The sequence below is a fragment of the Diabrotica virgifera genome, chromosome 8 (genome assembly GCF_917563875.1).
Source record: "Diabrotica virgifera virgifera chromosome 8, PGI_DIABVI_V3a".
Taxonomy (NCBI): Eukaryota; Metazoa; Arthropoda; class Insecta; order Coleoptera; family Chrysomelidae; genus Diabrotica; species Diabrotica virgifera.
In genome coordinates, this window is record NC_065450.1 from 162,817,688 (window position 1) to 162,830,192 (window position 12,505).

The 12,505-nt window shown below is 32.2% G+C and overlaps 1 protein-coding gene across 1 annotated transcript in view; it reads left to right on the plus strand.

Moving 5' to 3' along the window:
• The first annotated feature begins 4,561 nt into the window (after window positions 1-4,561).
• Window positions 4,562-12,505, plus strand: part of LOC126889803 (probable RNA helicase armi) — a 45,018-nt gene continuing 37,074 nt past the window's right edge. Inside the window, exon 1 of the mRNA XM_050658444.1 lies at window positions 4,562-7,160. Coding sequence (XP_050514401.1) covers window positions 4,811-7,160 — 2,350 coding nt within the window. The 5' untranslated portion in view covers window positions 4,562-4,810. The remainder of the gene's footprint in view (window positions 7,161-12,505) is intronic.

Below are 12,505 nucleotides of genomic sequence, written 5' to 3' on the forward strand. Positions count from 1 at the left end.
GACTTAAAAAAAACTATTGCAGTGTTCCTCAGTATTGATTCCTATTATACTTTACGTAATGACCTAAATTAACCAATGCCAAATCACACATTTTGTTAATTTAACGTTTGTATTAAACGTAGTATTTTTTAATGTTTAAGCGACTGCAAAATTAAATAAATAAATAAAATGTAGTATATATTCTGTACATAGAATGTACATCGTTATGAAAAATATCCCGACCACCCCGTAATTTCCAGAACACAATTATTATAAAATAAATTCACCTACTTAGTTTCCAGTTTTTCTTTAATTAAAAATTGTTTATCTGTTGGTGTGAAATAAACTGTAGTGCACCTATTAATTATATTAAAAACAAAATTAGAAATCCTAATATAGATTAATAATTTTTAGAACGCTGTGTGATTATCAGGGGGCCAGATTTTTTTTTATGAAAAAAAGGTAAAAACAAATCAGTAGTTAGCATCAAATTTTAGTGAATGCATACAGATTAAACATAATTTTGAGTCGTCTTTAACTTGTAAGATGTCTCAGTTGCAAAACTTAGTGGTTACTTTGTCAAAACACTCCTGTAAATTATTTTAATCATAGAAAAAAGTGATTAACTATTTAGTGGGAAATAAGCCACAATTAAATTGAAAAAATAATTTTATTAACGTTTCGAAGCCCAAATCGGGTTTCGTTGTCAAAATACATTATTTATTATACAGTATTTTGACAACGAAACCCGATTTGGGCTTCGAAACGTTAATAAAATTATTTTTTCAATTTAATTGTGGCTTATTTCCCACTAAATAGTTAATCATAAAAATGCCACAAGGTAATAGCTTCAGAACAACATATACGCTGTGAGCTCGTACGTAGAGGGGATATTTACAAATTCGCGAGCGCCAGTAGTGGCAAGTCTGTAAACGTTTACCGGAAATTTGACATAAATGTCAAAGTGATTAATTTAAAACTAAAATTAAAAACATTAATTTTAAAAAACATTAGTTGGTCAAAGCTGTGATATATATTTTTACCTTAAATATACTTACGTTTTAAATACTGAATTTAAGTTTTTTTAATGTTCCGTAATATGTAATTATAAATTAATCTTAGCGCCATCTACACGATGATTGTGAAAGTACCCGAAGTAAGAAATTCATATTTTATCAATAGAACGTCAAAATGATTAGCAAAATCTTAAAAAAATCGATTACAATTTAATTACTTTTTTGCGTTGTAAATATTAAGCAATAACAATAAAATAATAAATTTAAAAATTACCAGTAAAAGTTGAATTAGTAGTCCGCTAGGAGCGACACCAGCGAAGCTCAGAGCGTATAGAAAAAAGTGTTGTGTGATTTGGTAGAATGTGATCTTACCCTTCAAAAATATGTCACGTATTTCAGCACCTGTTTAATTGGAAGGATACTACAAATCTGGCCTCCACGTAAGTGGTCTGTAGCTTCTACATGATAGGTGTGAAATTTTAAACATTCTTGCTGTTGATTGGATAGGAAGAGTGGCATAATCTAGCCTCCATGCTAGGTACATCATAACCTCCATACGGTACTTCCAATATTTAATATTTTATTTATTCAAGTGGACAATAAAGGTAAAACACAAACAACTTTTGTTTCTTACTTATTTATTTAAACAATAATGTGACATTTTACATAGAAATATGAGTAATTTGGATTAAATAAATGTTTACTTGTCGAATTTTTCCACCGTATGCACACAACAGCTGAACGGAGCCATTAGACCTAACAACAAAACGTGAAATAAAATGTGTATTTTAAAACTGTTGGATAAACAGTACCTACAATCAGAAAAACTTACCTTTAAAAAGGTACTCGATTATAAAATAACAAAAATATCAAAAAACACGACTGAATATCAGCTTTTTATGGTGACACAAACACATCACCTAACCGACCATATAAAATAAGTGAACCACAGAAGTGTGGGGGTGTGCTGTGAAGTGAACGACAACGAACGAACGAATACGAACACAGATTACAGATTCACAGATAGCGCAGGATTTGTCAAAAGTCATGTTCCACCAATCCATAGCCACCTATAAGGCCCCGTCTCACCATCAAATAATTGACAGTTATTTGATCAAACTTGACAGTCAAACTTGACTAGTGACACAAACTATACATACTAACTGTCACTTTGTGTCACTAACTGTCAAGTTTGATCAAATAACTGTCAATTATTTGATGGTGAGACGGGGCCTTTACTTTACAAGCCATGAAGTTGAAACTTGGCAACATCTAAGCGTAGACCGGTTAATTCTGACAGTTCTCATTGATTTTTAAATGTTTTTAAATAATATTCACTGTATTTACAGAAAAACTGAAACATTTTACAATATTTCGTGCTCCAAATTATAAAGAATATTAAAAGGTATGTATTAAGATGATTTTAGTTCAATATAATATATTTTTATATACTATATTTTATAGTATAATATATTTTTATATAAACTTACGTGCATATAGAAATGCGTCCACTTAAAATTTTTGTCATTTTTGATGTCTTATATTTACTAAACCTGTTGGCCGATTCAAGTGATTTTTTTAATATGTTATAGCCTGATTCTTTAACAATACGCTGTAATAATATTGTTGCTAAGCAGTTAATTCTAAACCCCAACACTTCACATCAAACCATGTGAGAAATTGTTGTTATTTCTAGCGATATTTGTATATAATTTAAAATAAGATATTATTTATTTAAAATAAAGTATTTTACACATACTCTTGTTATTGGTTTTTTTTTGTATAATAATAATAATATATTAAAACCCAACTATAGACTCTGGTTTTCTTAATAACATTCTGTTTTTTTTTATTATTTCGTTTATGTTGGATAATAAAAAAAAGTTAGCTACTTTAACAACTAGATTTTTGTTCTTTATCAATTCAGGGTGTTTCTAAATAAGTGCGAAAAACTTTAAAGGGAAAGGAACAAAATGCAAAATTTTGACGCCTGTCAAAATTTTCAGTGTATTTTAAATGCAATCATTTTTTTCGAATCCTGAGAAAACTGGTGTGAGTTTTTATTGAATCTCACCCCACCGTGGCAAAAGGGGTTTAATTTTACCTTTTGCCTAATTGGACATACGTAAATATTTTTGGACCATACGCATGTCCCCAAAGTAATGTAATTGTCCTTCGATTGTACAAAACAGTGAACTATTAGGAGAACTGGTTCGAATATTTAATTTGGTTTGGTTTTAAAGTTACTAATTAATACGACAGTAAGGGTTGTGTTTTAGCGAGAAATACAGGTATTTAGCGAACAAAACATTTATTAACAAAAAACCAACGAGTTTAACAAATAAGCGGCTTAACGATAAATTATAGTCTCAATAGCGAACGAGAGAACGTAAGAGTCTTTTTAATCTATTAATTATTGCGGAGAGAGTATTTTTACGGCGAAAAGAGACGCACAAGCGAAGACAGTGTTCACCTCTGAGAGCAGAAAGAGACTACTGAAATTCTATTCAAATCTCTGCATTATTATCTTTGATAGTTTTCCACTATTCGCCCTGAAAAGGGCCACACACATGTTACACTTCTTTGGCAAAATGGCTTGCTTACCCCGAAACGATAAAAATGCAGCCATATGTCTATTTAATGAAACACACAACGCTACACTCAAGTTTTTCAGAGAATTTAATATTTTAAACACAATACAGATTGTCCCAACAGATTTACAGAGAGATATTTTTATAAAAGCAAATTAATGTAAATAACTGTTGTTTTCACAACAAAAACTAATAAGTATTTTTGAAAAATTTAAACGCTGCAGGAAAGATTACTTTATTACCGAGGGCCGAAAGTCCCTTAGAATGAATGAAAAGTTGTTTTTGAATGACATATTTGAAACTAAAAATCACACTAAATTTTATTAATTTTTCGCCCCTGTAACTTATTAAAATAAACATAGAAGTTTTCAGGGACTTTCGGCCCTCGGTCCTAACGTAATCTTTCATTCTGCGTTTAAATTTTTGAAAAATACTCATTAGTTTTCTTAGGATTCGAAAAAAATTAATCCCATGTATATTCTTGTTATTGGTTTTTTTTTTGTATAATAAACGTTACTTACAAGGAAGTACTTTTAATTTTATTTTGTACAAACTTCTAATTAATAATATTTTCTTGTTCGACTCAAAAAATACTATAAATTTTACCAGAATTTCTACTTTAAAATTGTGTTTTCAAAAGCGGTAGTCCGAAAGTCGGACTACGCACGTCATCAATTGCGATGTTGCCTTTTTCTCTTCATGGCTTGTTAAGTAAAGGTGGCTATGACCAATCACAAGGCCGACATCAGCACCTCTGACTAAATGGAAGGAAAATAAATACGATTACATGTTTTTTATTAGAGTGAGCGGGGCATGACTTTAATTAAACGTTTTAGAACTGTGAATTCAAATGACAAAATGAATTGTTTTCCTAGAGTTGTCGTCAATCTTTGAAATTTTGAGCGCCCTCTGTTGGAATTTAATTTTGCGAATAGTATCATGCACCCCGATGCATTGTTTATTGTTTAGCATATCCCTAGCCAGATCTAGTGCGCCACTGGCGAAAACCGCCATTCCCTGGCATTTTCAAATTAATTTTGTTAATTAGTTTGCCCTGGAAAATTTTGATTAACTGAATACCGTATGGTAGGGAGACGTTGATTTGAGAGTTAACCTAAAAAGAGAAGAAATTATAAACAAACCTAACCTCAACTAAAATAAATGTTAAAAATGTATCTGGTTTAGTTCGTTATTTCATCTGTTCTTTGTTTAAAAATAGCGATTATGGGTAATTATATTTCATCTTTATTGCCCAATAATGCAGAGAATGATTTATCTTTGGAAGAGGCCTACAACATATTACAAACGAATGAAGAAGGGAAACAAAAAGATGTTGAAAACAAACCCAGTTGTGATACCATACAAAACAAAGTTTCTGCAAAGACTGGTGTAGTTACTGAGATAAGAAAAGACAGTTTTGTTATAGATGATATATATGTATGTTCTAACAAGAATTCAAATCTTGAAATAGGCACAAAAGTAAAGTTTAACTGTTTTACTTATGATAATATTACCAAAGCAACTAATGTAGAAATTTTTAATGAATGGGCAGCAGAAGAGTTAGATTCATTATGGTATGATCGGATAATAATATGCCAAATCGAACAAAGAGTTGGTCGTCAACTTCATCTAACGGGTTCTGAGATTATTCTTGATTTAGACAAAGTTCAGTTAGAATTCCTACCAGTTGTAGGTGATTGGCTTGAACTAGACGTAAAATGTAAAGCTAATGAAAAAGCATTTGATTTAGCTGGTGAGGTATTAGAAATTAATAAGATATCACCTGTTAGACTACACCTTCTCTCAGGAAAAATATCTATGTGGAACAAGACTAAAGAGACAGGAACCATAGATAATAAAATATTTTTTAATCAGTTATCATTGTCCTTAGGTTACTTACCAGCAATAGGCGATATAGTTGTGGCTCAGGTTATCGAAAGTGCTCAAATGGGGCATTCTTGGAGAGCCATAAAAGTTCTTCCTGATAGTGTTACACAAAAAAAAGAACATGTGTCCAGTATATCACCTGATATTTCACAATATACAGAACACTATCCAGGATTAGAAATACAAGATGTGATCCTCTATTCTGATAAATTGGGAGAGACTCAAAAATTTAACATAAGTATAACTAACAATGGTGAGAATGATTTGACATTATTTAGTGCTAAATTTTTAGGAGAACATTCACAATGTGGTATAACAGATAATGTAGAAAACGTTACTTTACATCCTGGCAATATGCATAATATTTTATGTGAATGTAGTTCAAAAAGTATTGGAGAAGCCAAAGAATCTATTATTTTAAATTTCGGTGGTTTTGTTCTATGCAAAAGTATAAATATTTTAGTTTCAATACAAGACAACAATCAAAGAACAAAATATACGAAACAAACTAGGGGTATAAAACCATTTATAAAACCTCAGGGTCAAGTTATTAGAGGACACGGTAAAGGTGTACGTTTTGCAATTGCAAGTCTACCTCATTATACTGTACCCCAAAAATTACTTGATGTCGTAACATCAAATTTTTCTGATAATATTGATAAACAGATTCAGGAGATACAGTCTATTAAACCATCTCTTACATCTAATTTAACACCTACAAATTATGAAGATAAGTTCCACACTCTTCTTTATTTAGATGAAATTTCCATGTTAATTTCTATAAGAAAGTATGATCAGGAAAACGCTTGTTTTATAAAGAACGGAGAGTACCTTATGCTTGAAATTGATAATCTATCAGAACAAAGACCTTCTCTTGCAATAGGAGACAAAATTAGAGCTACAGATCCAAGTAATAGTAAAGGTGTTGTTTTTGAGGGAAATATACATAAAATTAGTGCTAGCCATGTATTCCTCAAATTCAGCCCTTTATTCCATGATAAGTATAATGGAGAAGACTATTCAATTACTGCAGAACCTAGTAGAGCTCTGTTTAAGAAATTACATCATGCTGCTTGCCTAGCAATAAGAAATCTAGGACCAGAGCTGCTATTCCCAAATAAAATTATAGAAAAAGATCGTCAAATAGATTTTATTGAAAAAGATGAGTCATTATCCCCCAATGGTAAAAAACCAAACAGAATGACTTTTATCTTATCCAAAATGAAAGAATACAAAGAGAATGATAGTTTGAACATTTCTGACAATGAAAACATAAGAGAAGGAGTTACTTTGGAATGGTTTAATAAGAATTTAAATGACACCCAGAAAAATGCTGTAATGCAGGTTCTTTGGGGTACTGCTAGACCTCTTCCATATATTATTTTTGGACCTCCAGGTACTGGAAAAACAATTACTCTTGTTGAAACAATTTTACAGTTAACACGATTAATTCCTTCATCTAGATTATTAGTAACTGCACCATCCAATAGTGCAGCAAATTTAATAGCTCTGAGACTTATTGATTCAGGAGTACTTTTACCAGGAGATCTTGTTAGATTAATTTCATATAATTATGCTTTAAAAGAAACTATTCCTGATAAGTTATTACCCTATTGTGCCACTGCAGGCTTGGCTAGAGAAGATACTGTTGTTTCAGAAGTAAATAACCCAAATGGAATACAATTTGGTAAGTTAATATTTGTTTATACAGTAGAGCGTCGATAATCAGAACTCATTGGTACAGGGGTAGTTCGGATTATCAAACATATGTTCAAAATACATACGTTTTAGTTACAAGGAATAAAACACCTGCATAATAAACAAATATATTGTATGTATTTCTGCATAAACAAAACAAAAATCTGCTGTCGTATTTTGCCCATATTGTCATATTAAATCCAAAAATTCGGTCTACGATCATATTTTTTATTTTATAATTTTTTTGCGTCTGGATTAGCGAACGTTAGGATTACCAGGGTTCGGATTATCAACACTCTACTGTATATTCAGTATATAGTTATTAAGAAAGTATTTTTCAGTAAATATTGATAAAATATATAAAATGATTTAACCCTCTTTTGCCCAATGTATCGCACAAGATACATGACTTTATAATTGATTTTTTAAATAAAGTGGGCTTTTTCAATAATTCACAAACCTTGGTTGTCACAATCAGCTGTTATTTCTCTATACAGTTGGTTATCTTTGTTTGATTTAAACGGTTTCAAAATATTAAGTTATGTTGATTTATTTTCTTGTTCTGCAAGTGTGCGTGTTTTTAAAGCCATCAACACAAGTGTTAAATTCAGTTTATCTACTATTACTATTCTAATATATTTTTTATGAAAACTTATTCAAGTGACTTATGTTACTTATTTAAGTTTAATTATTCACAAGTTTTAGACACTAATACTCTCTGGTTTATTTGCAGTACACTTTTATATAATGTATCTTCCAGTACACATTGGGCAGCATATGTGGGAGGGGGGCGGAAATAATTTTAAATATGATTTTTGCTCAATTGGGCCCTAAAACAATAAACTAATAAAAGGAATTTTAACTATTTAGAATGGGAAATAAGCCACAATATTATTAAAAAATGATTTTTATTAATGTTTCGACGCCCAGATCGGGTGCCGTTGTCTTTTATTTATATTAATAGTATTTTGTATTTTGACAACGGCACCCAATCTGGGCGTCGAAACGTTAATAAAAATCATTTTTGAATAATATTGTGGCTTATTTCCCATTCTAAATAGTTAAAATTGTAAAAATGCCACAAGAAAATAGCTTCAGAACAACATTAATAAAAGGAAATTGTCATGGGTTGAGGATTTCATCGTTTGGGTGAAAGAGGGTTAAGTAATATAAGTTAGGTCTTTTGTTAAATGTATCCCTCAGAGACAGAGTTCCAAATAAAATAGTTAGGACAAAAACTGGCGTTATGGACGCAGTTGAAAGAATTACAATGCTGAAATGGAACTGGGCAGGACATGTTACCAGATTCAAAGATGGAAGATGGACAAAGAAATTTTTTTTAGAATGGAGACCTAGACATGATGCTTATCATAATCGAGGATATCCGTTAACAAGGTGGTCTTTTTTCTCTATTAAATAAAAAACAAAGACAATGGAGGAGAAAAGCCCAAGAGAGATCTGAATGGAAGAACATAGCCAGACAGGCAAAGACCCATCCAGGGTTATGCCAAAAGAAGAAGAAGAAGAAAATAAAAAAACAAGCAATTTATTGAGGCTCACGTTATGAAGATTCCTGAAAACACTTAGTGTAGATATCCAGTGAGAACTCTTCTTCTTGTTCATGTGCCTAGTCCGTTCCAAACGGTGGCAATTAAAATGGCTACACTGAGTTTGTTTATGGCAGATCTGAGTAGTTCGCAGAGGACAATCCGAACCATTGCTACAAGTTTTGGAGACACGAGTGTCTCCTCCTCCCTGGAACCATTCAGCTGTCTATTTTCCCTTGGATAATTAGCTGAAGTATTCTATATTTACTGTGCTACATAATTTGGCCCAAGTATTCTAACTTTCTTTTCATTATAATTATTCCGACTTCTCTCTCCTTACCTATTTGGCGTAGTACCTCCTCGTTGGTCATATGCTTGGTTCAGGATAAATGCACTATATGTTGGTAACCCCACATTTCGAGAGCCTCTACTTTTTTCATCAATATTGCAGTCAACTCTATTTGAAGCATTCCTATACATCTCTTTCTTCAATCCTTACCCCCAGGAGGGAGTGTAGTGGCCAACATGATGTCTTGTACTGTATGTCTCCTTAGTTCTCTGTCTCTGGTCATTTCTTTTAACTCAAGTGTAGGTCTTTTCTTTGTATAATGAGTCTTTCCATGTTTTCTGTGTTTGCTCTCATAACATGTCCAAAGTATTTTAATCCACAAGGAAAAAGTTTTCCTGTAGTTCGCTGTATACCATGTAATACAAAAAAACAGTAAAATCCTGTATAAAAGGTATATTTAAAAAACCCTCAAAAGGGCCACATCAAATTCACATAACTAGTTTTCGACTGGTTTACCAGTCATCATCAGTGCTTACCTAAAATGAATATAACCTGATAAAAAAGGCAAAGATGTTGAAATTTTGACTAGGGTTAAAAAAATAGTCGGTTATACTCATGTGCAATGTACATGCTAACCACCAAGATAGCATTATACAGAAATATTTGGGTCAAAGCAGTAAAAGTAGTCCGTCAAGAAATCAATTGGTTTAAAATGTTACCTTAAGCCTGGATGTTTAAAATATTTTCTAATTTGCCCTAGTTAACATCTGAGATGTAGATATGACTTGTTCACATGTTGGAAGTGAGACGGCAAGTGACAATGAAATGGTTGGGAACCTCGGAACGATGACAAGACAAATGACAGTTCCACAGGTAGTTAAAAAAATAACCTGTCATATTTAAAAATGAGGTAAGCATGCAGATTGTTAAAATTAGAAATGATGTAACAACACACTCCATTGTGAAAATTATCGTTTAAAATTCATTAAACTAGTTGTTATAGTAAAAATGGATTCACGTAAACTGTAAGTGGAACTAGTTTGGCAAACGAATCAAAATTGGCAGGTGTTTTTCAGATAAATTTCAGGCTACATCTGGTGTCCCCCAAGGGAGCAACTTAGGGCCTTTGTTTTTCTTAATGTTTGTCAACTCACTACCACAATCTCTTAAATTTTCTTCTAGTTTGATCTATGCTGATGATTTTAAGCTTTTTAAGACTATACATAATCCAAATGATTGTCAGTTACTACAGGAGGACCTGACCTCAGTTATAGAATGGTTTAGGGACAACAATATGATCTTGAATATTAAGAAATGTGGAGTCATATCTTTTACTCGCAAAATCGACTACATTCAAAATAATTATAGAATTGACAACTGTGTAGTATCTAGGAAAACCAAATGTAAAGATTTGGGAATATACCTACAGGCTAACATGAAATTTAATGAACACTATATAAATATTGTTAATAAGGCCTACAAAATATTGGGATTTGTAATAAGAAATTCCAAACACTTTAGTATAAACACAACCATTAGACTATATAACGCTTTAGTCAGACCAAACTTGGAATATGCATCAGTGGTATGGGCTCCTGAAGCCAAATTTCATATTAATCATATAGAAAAGGTACAAAAAAGATTTCTAAGGTATTTATACCTTAAGAAATACAATGTGTATAGTCACCTTACGCCATCAAAAGAGTTGCTTCAAATATTTGGCTTGCAGTCATTAGAGCAAAGAAGAAATATGCATTGTGTTGTGTTTATTCATAATATTATTAACAATTTTAAATATAAGACATGTGGTTTGATCAATTTTATTAGGTTTCATGTGCCAAAGGTCAACCTAAGAGTAAACAGTAATGACCTATTTTCTTGTAGTCCATATAATCCTTGTCCAATAATAAACAATATGCAATATCAGTGTAATGCATTAATAAAGATCTGTGATATAGACCTCTTTAACTGTAGTGTAAGGGATATTAAAAAATGTTATCATCAATATATAAGTAATGGGCTCAATTTTAAAATTTTATTAACTTGTGTCTTTTTTTTAATGTGTTTACTTTCTGTACTTTTATTTTGTACTTGTGTGTATATTGTATTTTTTTGTACTTTTTGTGTGTATATTGTTATACCAAGTAATGAGCACTCTTACATGGAATTACTACCTAGGTGGTGTTTGTAAGTTTTTAAATAAATAAATAAAACCACATTACACAGAAGTTTTGTGTTCGACAACTAAATACAGTAATAAAATCTTATTATCAAGAGATCTAAGATTTAAAAAAAGCAATTTTGTGGTGATTTAAAGTTATCGAATTTATTTAATTTATTAGTAGCTGTTGGAATTTGTGTAAGGCTACGGCTCCACGGGCGGGAAATTGACGCTAGCAGTAGCAGTAAAATGAACTTAAGGTTCCGCGGAACGGAATGGGAATAGCCGAACTGAACCGACTACGCACAAGTCCTGTAGTCGGTACAGTTCGGCTATCCCTATTCCGTTCCGTGGAACCTTAAATTCATTTTACTGCTACTGCTAGCGTCAATTTCCCGTCCGTGGAGCCGTAGCCTAAGTGTGTAAGAAATCACAATGGGGATGTCTGAGATGTAAAAATGTCTTAAATAATCTAGGGGATGTAACATTAAGAAAGCACAAACTCAAACTGAGGCGACTATTTCCTAAAGGCATCGCAGGCTGCCCGGATCCCTAAGGGTCCAAAAATGTTCTGACTGTGATGCTACTTACATAGGAAGAACTTGTAGATCACTTGCTTCTCGATCTCTTGAACACACCAAAAGAGAGAACACCTCTACCTTTTCACAACATCTCAAACAAAAAAAACATACGTTGAATATCCCAGATGATGTCGCTCTACTTCACGACATCCCACAGAAAGATTTCTTAAAATTAGAGTTGTACGAGGACCTAGAAATAATCAAAGAAAAACAATAAAGTCCGAATTGTGTCAACCGCCATGTTTCGTTCAATCGGGACTTCAATATTACTTTTCACCTCACTTCAACTGCTTCATTCTCATTCACACTTATAATAATTTATATGTTACTAGTCATAATAATCCTTTTGTCATCTTCGGCCATTTCACCACTTTTATCCATTCATAACATACATATAAATTACTGATATCATCATCCGCAGACATCCATTTTAAACAAATTTTCATCTGCATACAACCCACCACTATATTTCTACATATGACTATTATCACCATACCTACTCCATCTGTCATCACCAACATATAATACTCATCTTTAGCAAAACCAAATCAACAGTCTAATTTTCTTCTGGGTCTCGTTCTTGTTCCTTTTTCACTAATTTAATCACAGACATCACATACCCCCCCCCCCCCCAGCCCCTACTGTCATCATCCTATTACGGTTTTGGTTTTTGGATCCTTAGGGATCCGGGCAGCCTGCGATGCCTTTAGGAAATAGTCGCCTCAGTTTGAGTTTGTGCTCTCTTAATGTTACGTC